Consider the following 18,848-nt stretch of genomic DNA (forward strand, 5'->3'; position numbering starts at 1 on the left):
AATTCCTATAGTCAAGCTATTCCTAATTGGGCTAATACTACATATTTACAGCCTATAATTTCATAACAAGTGTTTTAAGTTGTCTGGGTGTCCCATCACTAATCAGGGGCATTCCAATCTTTTTCTGTAACATTGTACTATACTCTAATATAAATAATAGTACTATCGACTGGGCTATTCAGTTCGACATTCTCAGCATCTCTTGGTCTACTTCTCTCTTCTGCTACTTCGGCTACAGCATTTCAGCTTTCACTCACTATCTGAACCACCTGCTCCCTAAGGAACAAAAGACACCCTTCCCTAACCTCCATCAAGATTGTTAGCAACCTCCTTTTTCTTGTCAATTCATTTTGTCTTCTTGATCCTTTTATTTATTCCAACCCCAAAGACCCCCCCCCCCTTCAGTCTAGCAAACACCTTTGTCACTGGGACAGATCTGTTAAATTTTTTATGCCTAAACCTTTTAACCACATTAGGGGGATCCACGTAATTCTTTCTTTCTTTTTTCCTGAATTTCATTAACCCTTTCAAGCTCTAGGACAGTGTTTTTCTCAAACACTTGCTTTGCTGCCTGGAAACTTCCACTGTTATGTGATGTCCTTGCTTCACTCGTCTTTCTCCCCCTCAGCTCCATTAACAGGAACACCAGAATTCAAACTATCTGCCTTGCTATCCTTCAAAGGCCCCCCAGTGTTTTCTTCTACTTCCACCAAAATTTTAAACCTTGCCTAAAGAGCTTGTAGAGTTACTCGGGTTGGCACCTGAAAGATTTTTCTCTTTGTTTCTCATCTAAAAAATATGGCTTCAATGATGATAAAAGTAAATTATTTATGCCATCTTTCAATTTTCAACTGCATACAAAAGGCTATTTTTTATGAGTTAACAAAACATTATAGTAGGTAAAAAGAAAGATATAAAAGATTCATTGAAGGGAGGCAGAGACTAGAAGGACCCAAAAAACAGATTCTAAAGAACCTAACATCCAAAAAAACAGTGTACATTAGAGCCCACTGTAACAAGAAGAGCCCAACAATATATAAAGATATCTTTAACGCCCATGTATAGTGTCTCAAGTTCTATTTACCATTATGCAAACAAAGAATCCAGTTGAAAGTAATATTGAGAATATCCATTACAGCATCCTAAAAGGATTATGCTACTCACAGGATGAAATCCACTTTGGAGAAGGAACTCAAGCGCAGCATGGCAAAAGAAGCCAAATCTCTGCCCATCATTCCTACATCCATATATGCACCCTGCCGAAAATAATCTGCACAAGAGAGAAGTGTGTCACAAATTTAATACATTATCTAAAATCCAAAGACAATATGTAAACTAATTGGTAAAAAACAAAAAATAAAATTATTTCCTACAAAAATATCCAGACACCTATAAGAAGATAAAGATATGAATCGCTATTGTGGAAATTTAATTTCAGCTCAGGCATATCTCTATAGCAAGAATTGAATGATGAGTTCCAATCATCCAAGTAAAAGACAAATAAAAAATTTGCGAGCCCCAAATCCCTTTACAGTGTTCTACCCAGATCCAAGCTTATATATTTATTATCTAGTCTAGTAACCTTTTGTATGTCATAAAGAGCATCATGTAATAAAGATAAATCCATGGCACCAACCCAAATGGATCAGATGCAGGTTTTTAGACATGCTTGACATCTTAACTCTGGAAATCTATACATTCCATCCCCTCCTTTCTTTAAATTTGTCCACCATGGTAGTTCTACTAAGGAGGAAAATTCTAAGAGGACTTATGGTGGGAAACACCCAACTGCATTTGCTGCATGTGAATCTCATGGTAGGATCTCTTGGAATTTCAGCTTCCAAAAGGGGCTTGGTGGACCATGGGGAATGTAGGTGTCTTCATTCTGCCTTCTTCTGTTGTAAGGGATGCTCCTTGTTTGATCTGGTTTTGATGGTATGATTTGGACTATGATTCCCAAGGATTATTATCTCTAGCTTCCTTCTTCAATGCCCTTCTCCATTCCTCCCACAACCATCCTAGTTTGGTGCTTTCTCATCTAAAGCCATTTAGATCATGGTTTCAAATGTTGCGAATTTTCGCCAATGTGACACGACATATGTCGATGTCAAGGCTCATCGACATGAAAATGGATGGTAATATAAAAATTACATTATTTCGGTCGACATTTCCTATATTTCGGAAATGTCAACCAAATCGGTCCAAATAACCAAAAAAAAAAAAGACAGCTTTTCCTATTATGTTGACAGGATGTCAACTAATGTACATTAATAATATAATATATTAGTATATTATATTAATATAATATAGTATATTAATATAAATTATTCCATTAATAATTTTTATTTAATATTTCAAATAAAATATTTATAAAAAGAATTAACAAAAAATAAAAACAAAAGAATGAATTAATTACTTTATAATATAAAACATAAAATATTTTTCAAGTAATAAAATATTAACTAGTTAGTATTTTTAAAATATTTATTAAAATCAGAAAATGTTTATTAAACTTTATAATAACTCATATTCTAAATTTAATATAAAAAAAATGAGAATAATTTTATTAAATTTTATACTAAATCATAATTTATTATAAATTTAGTATTAAAAATCATAATAAATTCATTAAGTTTTATAAGAAATCAGAATTTATCATAATCTTAATACTACAAAAAGGAGAATCAGTTTATTAAATTTATAATAAAATATAATGTATTATAACTTTAATATTTAAAAAATCAGAATAAATGCATTTCTATTTACTAATATGAAATAAATACATTGGAATTTATAATAAATCAGAATTAAAAATAAGAAAAGAAAATATCAGATAACCTTGTAAAAACATCAAAATGCATAATAAATCAATGAATCATCATTTAGTAATTTGTTATCGATCTTAGTTTCTTAGCTTTATATAATGGTTGGGAATAAGATAATAGTCTAGAAATATGTATTAATGCTTCTTTCATCATTTTACAAAATATCATTGCATATTTCCACAATGTCTCTAATTTTTACAATATTTCCCTACATATGTCCTATATTTCGGTAAGCGACATTTCCATCGACATCGACATTTTAAACCTTGATTTAGCTAGGTCTGCCCCTCCCCCCTCCAATGCATGTTTGTAAGGACAAAAGATCTTCTAAATAATAAAGAGTCAAGCAATGTTTGGTAAGCACTTCCATGCTTTTTTCATTAAAAAATGGTAATGGTGGCATAGAAGGAATAAAATTTAATGAAGAATGAAAATGACATTATTGTATGGAATGTTTTAAAAGGAAAAGACCTATCAGAAAAAGGCTTTAAAAGGAAAAGCACAGAGAGTTGTGCCAAGACTACAAAAAGAAACTTAATATGAGCCAATCTCTGGCATTCTATGATTTTCACCAAATATTGCTCTTCAGCTTTCCATGCCTCAAAGTTCATAAAAGATGAAAAGCTGCAAATAGCCCTCCTAAACAGGTAAAAGGTTTGAGTTTTCAGTTGAAAGTTTATGTACTTTCTTGCAAGATAATGTATAGGAGTTACTTTTCTTGGTATCTTTCACCTCATATGTTTGTTGTTTCAAAGGCTATGGTGAGTCTATCCATTACCTGCTATTCTCCGGTTTATTTGTCATTGGTATTTGGGAGCATTTCTTATCTTTGTTTGGTATGAGAATGAAGCTGCCTAAGGAAATCAGCATCCTCTTTGGTAGTTATTTTTTCCCACCTAGCATCATTAGAGGCAGAGTAGAGGTGCTTAAGAGCTGTAGTTCTTAGTACCATCTCTCAAGAAAGGAATGCAAGTGTGTTCTCGGGTGGTAGATTTTTTTTTTTTTTTTGATAATTGGAAGTTACTTCATTACCAAAATGTAAGCAAACTTACAACACCCCAAAGAGAGGCAAAAGGTGTGACCTCTCTTGAAAGTAAAAGTAAATGTAAGAAACCACAGTACACTATAACCAAATCATTACAAGGTTGGCCAATACAGTTGTTCCCTCAACACCCCCTGTTTAGCAAGACTATCAACCATATCAGTTGCTGACCTTCTCACCCAACATGAACTAACATTCATGTTGCTTGTTAACCAGCATGCCTTCTTTAGGAAATCCTTGTAGCACCAAATTACTGAGCTCAGGTCTGTTAACCAGCCCAAAACCACCTCAGAATCTCTTTCAATTAGGAGATGCCCCACTCGGGCCACTCCTATTTGATTTGCTATCTGAATACCTTGTAGAGCTGCCAATAGTTCAGCCTTGACTAAATCTCCTATTCCCACTGGACCATAGTACAAGGCCAAGATGTTGTTGTCTTATCTCTTAAAACTCCTCCTATGCCTGAGGGGCCAGGATTTCCTTGACTACTACCACCAAAATTCAGTGTAACCCAGTGTTGAGGTGACGGAGTCCAATCTACAATGACCTTTTCTTTCCTAGAGGAGCTGTTTGCCACTGCTGACCAACTTCTCCAAAAGTAATCAAAGGAAACACAGCAGAAAAAAAATTCAAAGTTTTCAGCCAGTTAATCGCCCTTGTTAGGATACATTCCTTGTCAAGTAAGAGACTTCATTCCTTTTCTTGAAAGATTTGCATTTCTTTCTTCCCAAATTGTCCAAAGTGCAGCAGCTCTAATACATTTCCACATAGTCCTCCCTCTTCTAGTGGGGCCATACAAAGGTCGACGGGTCAAAAAGCAGACTTACATCTGAATGCCGGTTCCACCTACATCCAAACAAGACAAAAATCTAATCCCAAATAACAACAGCAAAAGAGCAGGAAGTTGGTAAGTGGAAGCAATCGTCACCATTAGCTTTGCAAAGAATACACTAGTTAGGGGATAATTACATGAAAGGCTTTTTCTTCTGCAAACAGTCTAATGTATTGATCTTCCCATCAAGCACTTCCCAGTAGAACAGAATAACCTTAGGAAGGAATAGGTCTAGTCCAAAACTCCTTAACTGGACAGACACCTTGAGTAGGGGAAGAACAAAGGGCCTTAAAGAATGAAGCACAAGTGAAGAAGCCTTTGGGGTGGGGAGACCAAATCCTCTTGTCTGGCTTTAGAGGATCCAAACAAACACTATTTAGGACATGAAGAAGTTCCAATACAACATCAAGTTCAGCATCTCTTAAACTCCTATGGAAGCCAAAATTCCAATTCAAAGCCAGAGAGGAAAAAAGGGAAGGAAGAAAGTGGGACATAACCTTATGCTTAAACAAGGAGGAGTATAGTGAAGGGAATAGGTCCTTGAGAGCTGAAATACCTACCCGAACATCTCCAAAAATTAAACAGAATTCCCTAAACAAGCATCATACCTAACAAAGTTCAGAAAAAGGGGCAAGATACTGTGAACTGCTTTCCAAGGAGTGATCAAAGTAGCCCGACAAGAAACTCCAGCATTCCAACCGTTCTCCAAACAGCCATGAATACTAGCTATTACCTCATGCCACAACTTCTCTCTTTCCAAAGGCCATCTCCACAACCACTTACCTAACAAAGCTACATTCTTTAGAGACAAATTCCCTAACCCCAACCCACCCTCTTCTTTTCTCCTACAAGGTTACAAACTATCTCTCATCTTATTAACTGATCCTTTTTCTCTTCCCCACCCTCATTAATTTCTCCAATTTCTTTGCCTCCCTAGAGGGTATCCTGAACACAAAGAGATAATAAACCAGCTAGAGTGGCTTTAAGCAAAGTTACTCTAGCCTTTTTTCCAAATTTCTCTAGGATTGGAATCCAAAAACAGCTCTCTTTCAGATTAGCCCCTAGGGGAAGCCCAAGATAAGACGAGGGCCAAGAAGCTACATAACAACTTAAGCACTTTGCCACAGACTCAATAAACCCTTCATCTAAGTTAATCCCTACTACGCAACTCTTGTCCAGATTTATTTTCAATTAGAGACCCCTTCACTAAAAATAATAATATCATTAGCAAATTGGAGATGGGTCACTAGGATTCTATTTCTTCCTATCCTCCACTAATATAGCCCTTCGTCCAATTGCACCACCTATCACCAAAACCACAATTCCTCAGGACCTCAATCAAGAAGCTCCAATCCACTAAGTCATATGCCTTTTCTAAATCCAATTTACAAACAACACCTTGTTGCTCTGATCTCCTCATTTCCTCCACAGGTTCATTGGCAATTAGTATTTGATCAAAAATTTGTCTCCCTTGCAGAAAGGCCCCTTGAGCTTGTAAAGGAGGTATTACTGCTTTAAGCCTCAAAGACAAAACTTTAGCCAAGATTTTCTAGATACTAGTCACCAGGCTAATCGGCCTAAAATCCATAGGGTGTTCCACATCTATCTTTTTCAGAATTAAGGCTACGAAAGTGGCATTGACTCCTAGGCTAACTAAATGTCTTTCTACAAACTCCCTAAAGACCCCAACTAAGTCTCCCTTCACCACATCCCAACAGTCTTGATAGCCATGGTAAAACCATCTGGACCAGGGGCTTTTGATCTATCCATGAGGAACACTACCTGTTTTATCTCCTCTTCTTCAAAATCTCTCTCCAACCAGCTGACAATGTCCTTGCATAACCTTAGCCACTCAACTCCTTCCACCCTAGATATGTTATACAAAGGATTTCTCAACAGGGATTTAAAATGAACCACAAATCTCCTTGCAATTTCTTCCTGATTTGTTACCTCTTCACCCTCAATTTCCAATTTTGCCATAAAGTTCTTTCTCTTTCTTCCATTAGCTAAAACATGAAAGTACTTTGTATTCCCATCCCCTTCCTTTATCCATTTATGTCTAGACTTTTGCCTCCAGGATATCTCTTCTCTCAATAAAACTTCTTCTAAATCCTCTTGAGCTTTCTTCTCATTCCTCTTCCTTGCTCATCCAAAGTTCCTTGAGATTCTTTGAAATCAAGCTCCTTAACCCTTGCTAGCAATGATGCCTTTTGTTTCTCTAGTATGCCAAAGTGGTCCTTATTCCACTCTTTTATCTTGGGACCTTAGCCTCTTTAGTTTTTTATGAAATTTGACTCCTAGCCACTTGACCCCTCCTAAGTCTTCATTCCACCATTCTTCCACTTTCTACACAAAATCAGGGTGATTCAACCACATGTTTTTGAATCTAAAAGGGCAAGGTCCTGATCCTAAGATCTTCGAGCCTAACTTGATAGAGCAATGATCAGATGTTACTCTAGGTAGAGCCCTAGCATCAAATCTCTCCAATGGTTTCCCCAACCTTCATTGAAAAGAAATTTGTCCAGTATGGAACAAAGTGGGTTTTCCTAAAAGTTGGACCAAGTGAAATTGGCTTGTAGAAAGGAAATCTCTTTTAACCCACAAGTATTGATGAATTCATTGAATTTTCTTATGCTTGTTGTAACCACACCTCGAAAGTTATTGGACTCATTACAAAATCTGATTACATTGAAACCACCCCCCTAAACACCAAGGGCCATCCCATAGTCCATTTAATCCATACAATTCCTCCCACAATTCATTTCTCTATATAATTATTTGGCTCGTATACATTAGTTAAGACCCAAGTAAAACCATCATCCAGATTTTTCAATTTCAAACACAGAAAACCTTGCCATGAACTTCTCTACTATTTCCACCACACCCTCTCTCCATATAATAACTAAACCTCCAAAAGCCCCTTAAGACGGAACTAAGGTCCAATTCACTCATCTAGATTTCCACACACTTCTCACCCATCTCCTCTCTAACTTTGCTAATTTGGTCTCTTGTAACAACACTATGTCAGGTCTCTCTCTCTCTCTCCTCAGGCGGTCCTTAATCACCCTCATTTTCCTTGCACTCCCTAAGCCCCTTACATTCTAACTGATAATCTTCATTCAATCATACACTAACTGTTAGACAGTTTTGTATGCCCTTAGCTTCAATCTGATTTGATGTACTTTTGTTATTTAGTGGAAATAAATAAAGTGCATGTTTGATTCATATTGTTTGGTTTAATTCTGTGTAAAACCCTAAAACTGGACATTTATAGAGACTCGTGTTAGTTTTAAATGTTCACAGCCGTTGGATAAGTCTGGGGAGATTTATCCTGCCAAGGCTGATGCTGGTGTTCCACCAAGTGTTGGGATGGCCTGTCTCAGCCATCAGGGTAAGACCCGAGGCACATGCAGTATGGGATTACTTGAATCCTTGAACCGGACCAGATTTCCAGTATTGCCCTGGACCTTGGAGATAGATGGGCAAAACTGGAAAGTTACACCTGACCCCTAGACTCGATTATGACATTTCACTAGGTGTTGGATCAGGCTGCCTTTGATATGCCAATCAGTGAGATCCTTAGCGGGGATCAAAACCTGGGTATGTTGGGGCAATTTGAGAATTCATCTGAGTGGGTGATCATAGTGACAGAATCAGCCACTTTGTCGGACAAAGGGTAATGATCGGGAATGCACTCTCTCTGATGGAAACCAAACTGCCGGCAGTTGATTTCAATCGTTGGAATTTTGTTTTGCAAAATTAATATATTTATATATATATGTACGATTTCGAATTGTTTGCAAATGGTTTTAATTCCCGGGATCCATGTGAGAGGAGAGTGCGGCACTATTCCTTGCAGCCGAGGGAGAGGTCCTCTCTTGTCGGGCAGTGCTTGATCATTAAGGGCTGAGAGGTTAAGTGTAAGACCATTGAGGATAATACCTGATGGGCTAATCTTGCACCTGCCCACAGTCCCTGGGTTTTTATAAGATGGCTTGGCCCAGGGACCACTTAATGTAAGTGTTGGGCCCATAGGGTCCATATGATGGACTCAAGGGGTTCATTGAGTTTTTCAGTGAATTCGGCTGGGCCGAACCCATGTGGCTGGTGTGTAGATCAATGCTTGGGTCCCACGCCATACAAAGAAGCCCAACTGGGCAGCAGATTGGAAAGTAATTAGACACTGAACACTTAATGGGCCAAAAGCCCATTTCGAGGTGGGCTGATATGATCACCCATCCATGGGGCGAATTTGAGATTAAAGTTAGTAAAAGGATTGGGCCTTTAGCCTTATCCACTCTTAGAGACCAAATTCAAATTAGATTTGAATCTGGTAACCTCTTGATAAGATCAGGAGTAAGCTAACTCTATCTGCAGAAAGGATTAAGATTATCCCCTATCCAAATACTGATTTGGATTGGGATAACTCCTAATAAGGAGGTTTCTTAATCAAGAAGAAAGGAGGAGAAAAACAAAACCAAGATAGAGAGAATTACAGAAGATTTCGAACCAAGAAAAAAAATCGCAAGAAAGGTTCCTGCGAATTGAGATCAGATCTCATACTCTCCAGAAAAAGAGAAAAAGCAGTTCAGCCTTTTTCGTTTTGGAGATCTCCTCCTGTCGCCGCCATCTGCCATTGCAAGATTAGATCTTTGCAGAAAAGAAAGTCAAGAAATCTGTTCTTGACATCAGTCTTGCAAGAAAGACTGAAAAAGATTCAGTGTTTAGTACTTCCAGAGGATTCTTGTGAAGGATCCAGTGTGTAGGACGCACCCTGCTGGTTCTGTTCCATTCACAGTTGTGTCATCTTCAGCAGGAACGGATCTTGGAGCATTCTTTGGGCGTGAACACCAACTTTGGGAGATACTGCTTCTCCGGATCAGGTATATTCCTCCCATTTATCTTTTGGTACAGATCTGGTTTGATTATGGTTCAAGTAAGATCCTTGAATATTGTATTCTAAATTTGGGGAATATGATTCCCAGTTGGGAGAATGTAGGAAATTTTTTTGAAATTCCACCCATTCCGCAACCTTTATGGCGTCCATTAGATGGATCCTACCATTCTTTCACTAACAATAGACCTCACTCTAGACTGAGGCTTCCTCAATAAGGAGCCCTCCTCTTCCCTCTGCCACTAAACTTAGTCTCTTTCAACATTAGAAATTAACCTCTCCACCTCCAATCTCTTTTTCTTTTTTCTCTTTCTTTTCCGGTCCTTCAAACTTACAGGCTCACCTTCGCCTTTCTGCTATTTACCATCGTGAGGGTTTGTGGGTTGACCTCTCCTATCTAGAGTTTCTTCCTCTCTCCTCCCCCCATCAATCTTATTAGGCGACTCAATTTCCTCTTCCTTCCTCTTCTTCTCTTCCAATAAGGCACAAATCTGGTTCCAAATTTCTTCCAACTCCTCCTTTTGCTTCTTCTTTTGCGAAAGACCCATCTCACTACTACTGACCCCCTTCAGGTATAACATTGCAAACCTTCCTAGAAGTGTCTTCCTTCTCCATACTAAAGTCTTGTCGAAGTTGTGCTAACGGAATAGACTTCCTGGTTGAAATAGGTGTTCCTTGACCACCTTTTGCAATCTTTGTTATGTTCTTGACTAAGACACGACCACCCAAGGTTACGACCACTTCCCCGTTTTCCTTTAAACCTCCTACCTCTTCCTTTGTGAAGAGAATCTCAATTCCAAAACTATCTACTTCCAGTAGACTTGTTGAATGATTTGAATCTACACTCCCAAGACTTAGAGTGTCGTCTGAATCAATATCACTTGGCTCTTAATCGTCTGAGAGAGAAGCCCTTCCTACCGCGTCTAAATCACTTCATTTGAAGTTTGATACCTCTAGGGTTCCATCTTTCTGGCGAGACACAATCAATATGTTTTGAGAGAACCCATTGCAACAATCTTCTAGCGATAGAGGATGGCAAGTGAACAGTCGCTTGACAAGAAGAGCTCAAAGAATAAGAGGATTGTAGTCGAATAGGACTACAATCAGTCCTACGTTTAATGTCCAATTAACAAAGAAAGATTGAGAAAAGAGAAGAAGAGAAGAGAAGAGAAGAGGAGAAGAAGAATTCAAAGAAGATATTTAGAAAAGGGAGAGACAATTAACTGCTGCCCCACTCTTACAATTTATATTAATTCTCAAATAAATGTAACAGGGCTGAATTACCCTTACTGCTTACATGGCGAAAAATAAAAAGAAACTAATAATTATAAACTGAAATAACTACCAACTAACAACTGAAATAACTAACTGCTAACTATAGTCATACGAGCACAGAACAGTGGGGACCACATCAGTGTTCTCTACACTCCCCCTCAAGTTGGGAATAGATGTTCGTCATTCCCAACTTGCATAGATCTACTTCTAACTTCTATTTTGAAACAGCCTTGATGAGAAGGTCTGCAAGCTGCATGTTGGAGGTGATATACTGAAGACATACTTCTTGAGATGCAACCCTTTCTCTAATAAAATGTCGGTCCACTTCAATATGCTTAGTTTTGTCATGTTGTACTGGATTATGGGCTATATTAATAGCAGCCTGATTATCATAGGACAACATTAGGGGTTTCTCATAGGCAATACCCAACTCCTCAAATAGAGATTTCAACCATAGTATTTCAGCCACACCATTTGCCATGGACCTATATTCAGCTTCAGCACTGGAACAAGAAACAATATTTTGTTTCTTACTCCTCCAGGAGACAAGATTGCCTCCTACAAAAGCACAATATCCAGAGGTAGACCTATCATCAACACACCTAGCCCAATCAGCATCTTTGTAAACTTCTATCTTCATGTGATTATTATCCTTGAATTGTACACCTCTACCTGGACACCTCTTAAAATATGCCAATATCCTCTCAACTACAAGTAGGTGAGTAGTTCTAGGAGAGTGCATATACTGACTAACAACACTGACTGCGTAGCTGATGTTCGGTCATGTGAGACAAAGATAGAGGAGTTTTCCAACTAACCGTTGGAACATAGATTTATCTTCAAGAGGCTCTCCACCTTCTGCATTGATCCTGTGATTCTGTTCGATAGGTGTGTCAGCAGGCTTAACACCCAACTTTCCTATTTCCTTCAACAAATCAAGATAATACTTCCTCTGAGAAACAAAAATCCCATGCTTGGACCAAGCTACCTCAATACCTGAGAAGTACCGTAGCTCTCCCAGGTCTTTTACCTCAAACTCTTAATGAAAAAGTTGCTTAAGAGACTCAATCTCATAGTTATCACTCCCTGTCACTACAATATCATCCACATATACAGCAAGCAGGGTTAAGAAAGAATCCAATTTCTTAATAAACAGTGTGATTTGACTGGACCTGCACATAGCCAAACTTTTCAAGAGCTAGTCTGAATCTATCAAACCAAGCTCTGGGGGGCTGTTTTAGTCCATACAAGGCTTTATTCAGGCGGCAAACCTTCTTTCTTGTCTCTGCACTATAAAATCCAGGAGGCAACTATATATAAATTTCTTCTTGTAAGTCTCCATTGAGGAAGGCATTTTTAACATCCATTTGAAACAAAGGCCAAGAGTAACTAGATGCATAAGATGATAAAACTCTGATAGTGGTCATCTTTGCTACTGGTGCAAAAGTCTCCAGGTAGTCCATACCATATGTCAGAGTAAATCCTTTTGCAACTAATCAGGCCTTATACCTTTCAATGGAACCATCAGCATTATGCTTCACATTAAACACCCATCTACATCTAACCAGTTTCTTCCCTTTAGGTTGATCAACTAGCTCCCAGGTATTGTTTCTCAAACACCCTATTAGTTTCAACTTGCTTTCTATAAGTTTGTGCATCCTTCTGACTTTTTTTTTATGAATGAATATAATTTATTAAACTAGAAATATGAGGCAATATAGGAGGCACGAGTTGTTACCTCTTCTAGCAAGTATTACATCAAAGTAAAAATAGAAATAACTAGAAATAAAATTACAAAGCAGCCCAAAATAAATGTTCCCTTGAAGCCCCTTACTTAGCTAACCCATCTGCTAAGGTATTTGTTGATCTTCCCACCCAAAGAGAGGTAACAGTCATGTTTCTGTGAGTCAGTTGACTTTCCTAAATAGGTCTTTGTGTCACCACATAGTTGAAGTTGAGTCTATCAGCCATCTCACAACAATCTTAGAGTCCCCTTCAACTACCAAGTGTTGAACTCCTAATTGTTCTGCAATCCGAATACCTTGTACCGCCGCTAATATCTCAGATCTATTGGAATCTCCTATTCTCACGAGCCTGAAAACAATGCTAATATTTTGCTCTCCTTCTCTCTCAGCACCCCTCCTATCCCCGATGGGTCTAGGTTTCCTTGGTTGCTTCCATCAAAGTTCAGTTTTGCCCATCCTTCAGGCGGAGGCATCTACACTACAGATTCCCTGTCCTTCCTTGTATGGTTGTTAACCACCGCTATCCAATTTCTCCAAAAATCATCAAAGGAGAATGTATGAAATAAGTCCATAATTCTTAACCAAGGAATGGCCCTAGTCAAGATATAGTCCCACTCAATTGTTTCTAAATGATCAATTTCATGCCATAAGGATTTCAAGGTGGAAAAATAAACCGAGACTGGCTTCTCTCCTTGCTTAAGGTTATTTACTTCAAATTTCAGCTCATAAGTCCTAGCAACATTAAGGGGTTGGGATAGGTCTCTTTCATTATATCCGAAATTTCCTTAGCTGTTTTTGCCCATAAGTAGTTTCGGCTTATATGTGGCTGCATGGAGTTGCACAACCATGTCATAACCAAATAGTTCTCCTGAACCCATTTGGCATATATTTGGTCCTCCTTGGGTGGTTCCTTCACATCCCCCAACAAATAACCCAGTTTTCCTCTACCCCCAATGGCCATCATGGCTGATTGGTCCCACTCCAAGTAATTTGATCCATCAAACTTGACAGTGGTAATCTGAAAACTGTTCTCAGGCATGCTACCAGTACCACCAGCCCCCAAAAAACTTTCCCCTTGGTTCTTAAACTCCATTGCTGTCAGCCCTTTTCAGTTGATAGGTCAAAACACAACTCTTACAACTCAAATAGGCCAAAACAGCCAACCTAGAAGGTTCAGCCACCACCCAGAAAACAGAAAACAGACTTGATAAATCTTCAGAGTGCAGAACAACCCACTCTTGAAAGCTGAAACAGGTCTAAAGCAATGCCCTAGAATTGACAACAAACAAATCTTTAGGGTTTCAATCCTAGAAACCCTAAAACTGGTCGTACGACAGAAGGAAACCCTAAAAAACTGAGGAGAAAACTCAAAATCTCCCAGCCACACCTCCCAGACTGATAAAAAGAAAAACTTTCTAGGTTCGATCTTAAGAAAAGATACTATCTTACCCAGAAAAAATCAGCCGGCACCTTCAAACCAAGATTGGAACCCTAAAACTGAGATTTCATCCTTTTTTCTGATTTTTCCTGATCGCTGAACATTCTCCAAGGTTCTACAAGTCCTCGGGCATCAATTGCACACTGCCAGCAACCTCCAAGAACCAGCTGATGATCATATCTCTGCTTAAACTTCCAACCCTAGGAAGTTCTTATGTAGTTGGCCATATTAGACTATCATAAGAATTCCTAAGTTGGCTTTAATACCATGTGGTCGAATAGGACTACAATCAATCCTAGGTTTAATGTCCAATTAACAAAGAAAGATTGAGAAAAGAGAAGAAGATAAGAGAAGAGAAGAGAAGAAGAATTCAAAGAAGAGATTTAGAAAAGGGAGAGCCAAATAAATGCTGCCCCACTCTTACAATTTATATTAATTCTCAAATAAAAGTAAAAGGGCTGAATTACCCTTACTGCTTACATGGCAAAAATAAAAAGAAACTAATAATTATAAACTGAAATAACTACCAACTAACAACTGAAATAACTAACTGCTAACTACAGTCAATCGAGCACGGTACAGTGGGGACCATATCAGTGTTCTCTACAAAGATAGACTTTTTCTTATCGTCTATCAACTCCTTTTCCCCTAGCATGTGACCCTTTAAAGATGCAAGTGCCGACTTAACTTCTAAAACTGGGCCTACTACACTCGGCCCAATTTTAACATTTAGTAGTTCCAGCCCAACCCCTTGGGCCCCCCAACAAGAGGTTGGGTCCGACTGTCCTGTCCAGATCCACCAGTCTGACCCGTCAGTTCCAACATCTGGTCAAGGAATTCCCACTAGCTCACCGATTTTGATCTACCCATTTTGGCACCACATTCAACTACCTGAGCATATGACCTATCAGCAACAAGGCATATTCCTTGTTCAACATGCCTTAGAATTTCCTCTTCTTGCATTACTTTAGAGGCACCCAAACCTTGCATGCCTATTTTCGTGTAGTTTTCCAAACTTTGCAGAATTTCCAACCCCCATCTTCCATGTAATACCTGAACCTCCACCTGTTCATCCTCTACCTTGTGAGCTTCCCTCCACAGTTTGGCTTCTATGGAGGAAGCCAACCAGACCGACAAGAAGACACCATCAACTCTTATCTCTACTTTCCTGGGTATATCCTCAGGCTTAACACCACTGAGTAACAAGGCTGCAGGATGAAGATCTCAGAAAAACCATCAAGACGGGCTTGACATATAACCGCAATTGATTCTGCTACCTCTCTGTTCCAAAGGTGAAATGGTAGCCCAAGAACATGTACTACCACTCCATCCATAATTGAGAAAACCTTGGAATTAGAGGATAGAGTGCATCTAATAATGGCAAAAGCTCCAATAATATCTGTAATAGTCAAGGCTAAAAAATCTGCTTTATTTTCAAGAAGATCGAACAGAGTTCTGCAGCTATCAAAGGGCATTAGTACAAACATATTTTGTAAGCTCAGTTTTTTAATCAAGATCTGAGCTACCTTCTTTTTTTTTATTTTTTTGATCAGCTAAAAGACTTTTATTGATAACAGAGAAATATTGAATTACAAAAGTTATAGGTTGCAGAATACATTAATCCAATCTGCAAACACATACAAAACAGTTACAGTTCTGGCCAGTACATGGTAGATCTATTTGCCCCCTGTTTTGCAAGGGTGTCTGCTAACCCATTTGCAGTCCTTTTGACCCACCTTGCAATTATGTCAATTTCTCTGTATATAAGTTTGAGCTTCCAAGGTGCTGATGTGATGTTTTTAGCCCAAGAAATGACCAGTAGTGAGTCTCCTATTTCTAAATCTGTTGTACCAATCTGCTCAGCCATCTTTAAACCTTGAAGTAGAGCCAGAGATTCAGCCTGTATTGAGTCACCAATACCTATTGGTCCTGAGAATAGTGCCACAACTTCACCTAGATAATTTCTAATCACACCCCCTATCCCTTCCCGGGTTACCAAAGGAACTCTCATCAAAGTTTAGTTTTAGTTTGTTTAGTGCAGGTGACTTCCACTCCGCTCTCACAACTTCTTTGGGTACATCTGTTTGTGCAAATTCAGTCCAGCTTCTTAGAATCTCATTCGTGGAGAAGTTTTTGAATAGTTCCATGGTCATCACCCAATGTGCAGTTCTGATTTTTATGGCTTCAATGACTTCCTCCTTTAATTTACTTTTCTCAGAGAAGAGTCTTTGGTTTCCTCCCATATAATCCATACCGCAGCAGCTCTTGCTGCCTTCCATGAGCACTTTCCTCTTTTCTTCTGTTGCCTCAGGAAGGAGGGGCTGAAAGGGTGAGCATAATTCAGTTAAAACCGAAATTTCAGTTTTGGTTTAACCGGTTTTTACTATTCGGTTATTTTGTAAAAACCGATTTCTTCTTCTTCTTCTTCTCTGTTTTTGATAGAACACAGAAGGCTTGACTTAATTTCGGTTTTAATCGAAATATTCGAAATAACCAAAAAAAAGTTCGATTCAGTTTAATCGGTTTTTACATATTTCGGTTTCGGTTTGGTTTGCTATTTTATTAAATCGAAAGAGCAAGATAAGAGCAAGTGGGGTAGGGTTTCACTAACCGGTTGCCTTGCTTCAATCACAAACTTGCTTGGCCAATCTCCTTTTTCTGAAACTCCAATCACTGTGGGCTTACTACAGGATTGTGACATGGTCAATAACTTCTACTCAATCTTTTCACCACAATTTACAGACTAGGGATCCTGCTCTAACTTCTCAGAGTTCCCTCCTGGCTTAGAACTCTCCACTTTGTCACTAAGGTTCTTCACTTGTGGTATGTTCAGTTTATGCAGATATTCACCCAAGGTCTTAACCACCATCTGCCAGCAGCTACTCTTTCTACCTTCCAGGAAGCAGACCTGTTGCTTCTTCCCCTTGTCAAAGAACTCAGAGAGGGCGTTAAGGGCACATTTTGCATTTCTTTTACTTTCGACCATATATCTTCTCCCAGCATCAATGGGAAGATCTTTCCGACTACTTGATTTTCCTTCAAAGCAAGCTTTTGTAATGAAGCCTCTAAACCATTCTATCGCCTCAACCCCTACCAACAGAACTGTTGACAGTTTGGTTCCCTAATCTTCAGACTCTGCTTCCCCTTGATCTTCCTCTCCTCGAACAAGAAATTTTTTTCTTCGAGTTTTAGAGCTCTCCCCCAGCGTACGATTGCCACAGAGTTCTCCTCCATTGCTCAAGAAGATTTATTTTTCCTCATTGCTAAAATTCTTTAAGATGATCTATGGCTCAATTAAGAATTATTCTCAGGTGGTAGAATTGAAGAAGCAGTAATGGACCTGATAACCATAAGGGTAGCCTACTGGCTTTGTCATCAGTGTCCACTGTCCAGTTATATTATTCATCAAATTCAGTCCCCTACCTTTACAGGGAGCAATGAAACTGAATTTTGATGGGTAATTATTGAATAATCAAAGACCTGAAGACCACCATGCAGAAGGAACTTTTAGAAACTTTGATGGGCAGCAGTTGCAAGTTTATTCAGATCCAGCAGGTCATGGATCCTTCCTTGGTTTGGGCTGTTTCTCTCTTTGGTGCAGGGGTATCACCTGGTTTATGCACTAGGAGTGGAACAGAGCATTCGGAATTAGCTTGGGGTACATCAGTTCCAGACTAGGCCTTGTATTTTTCTGGTTTTAGAGGGTGATTGACACAGGGTACTTGCCAAGCGTCTTTTTTCATTTTTCTCTGTTTTCTCTTTTCTGTCTTTGTTCTAACATGTATTTGTTTCTCATTTCCTTTTTTCTCCTTTCAGTTAAATTCCCTTGATCTAGTTACTGGTTGGAAAAAAAAATGTATGTTATACCAAGAACCATGTAAATAAAGCTTGAAAAAAAATATAAGAAATGGGTAAAAAATAAACATTTGCAACAAATAAAATTATAGGACTTTTTTCTCAAAAAAAAACATAGGACATTCGATTGCACAACAGGAGTGCTCTTTACCCATTTTGAGGCTCCAAAAAGTAGACAGGCAGGCCTTCTACCTTCCCAAACCAAACCTTTATTTCAGTTCCACCCCAGGAATAACTTCGATGAAATTGGAAGTACTTTACCTATTCCAGAACACAAATATGCATCTTCAGTAAACCGAGACAAAAGTTGATAAGAATTATAAACAGCAACAAATACAAAGATACAAGTAAAGCATGAGAACAAAAAATGTAGAGATAATGCACCATTAAGGATGGCAATTTTCCCCATTTCCCCAATCCCCACAGGACCTGGCCCTAATGAGGCAGGGATGGAGATGATTTTCCCCCCATAGGGGCAGGGATGGGGAATTTTTCATCCCCGTTGGCGGGGATGGGGAGAGAAAATCCCACCCCATAGAGACACCTATCCCCAACACACGTACATCTATATATGTATATATGTACACATACATCTATATATTAATATTTTCGAAAATATGTTTGAATCTTTTTTAGTAGGATTGTAAATTTTAATTATTTTATTTTTATTTTTTTAATAAAATAAAAAACAAAAACAAAATGGTTGACATTATAAAAAATCACAAGTGGGGATAACCTTGTCCCCGTTGGCAGGGACAGGGATGGGGAGTGGCTCTCTGTCCCTACCCTGCCCTGTTGCCATTCCTAACAACCATTATGGAATCATAGATGCATGTGTCAAGCAACATCAAAGGGAAAAACTTTAGATGGTGGATTAATGTTTCCATCAAACTAAATAAATTCATTTGACTACTTTAATCACATGAAAGTTGATATCATTTG

General features: G+C 38.6%; 1 protein-coding gene across 1 annotated transcript in view; it reads right to left on the minus strand.

The window, feature by feature from the left end:
* The window catches only part of SS3 (starch synthase 3), an 86,843-nt gene that overhangs the window by 35,977 nt on the left and 32,018 nt on the right, over window positions 1-18,848 (minus strand). Inside the window, exons 8-9 of the mRNA XM_088964561.1 lie at window positions 18,058-18,167; window positions 1,165-1,270 (exon numbers count right to left, since the gene is read on the minus strand). Of these exons, the coding sequence (XP_088820687.1) occupies window positions 1,165-1,270; window positions 18,058-18,167 (216 nt within the window). The remainder of the gene's footprint in view (window positions 1-1,164; window positions 1,271-18,057; window positions 18,168-18,848) is intronic.

The sequence above is a fragment of the Nelumbo lutea genome, chromosome 1, assembly GCF_056320005.1.
Source record: "Nelumbo lutea isolate HS-2025 chromosome 1, American lotus-T2T, whole genome shotgun sequence".
NCBI lineage: Eukaryota > Viridiplantae > Streptophyta > Magnoliopsida > Proteales > Nelumbonaceae > Nelumbo > Nelumbo lutea.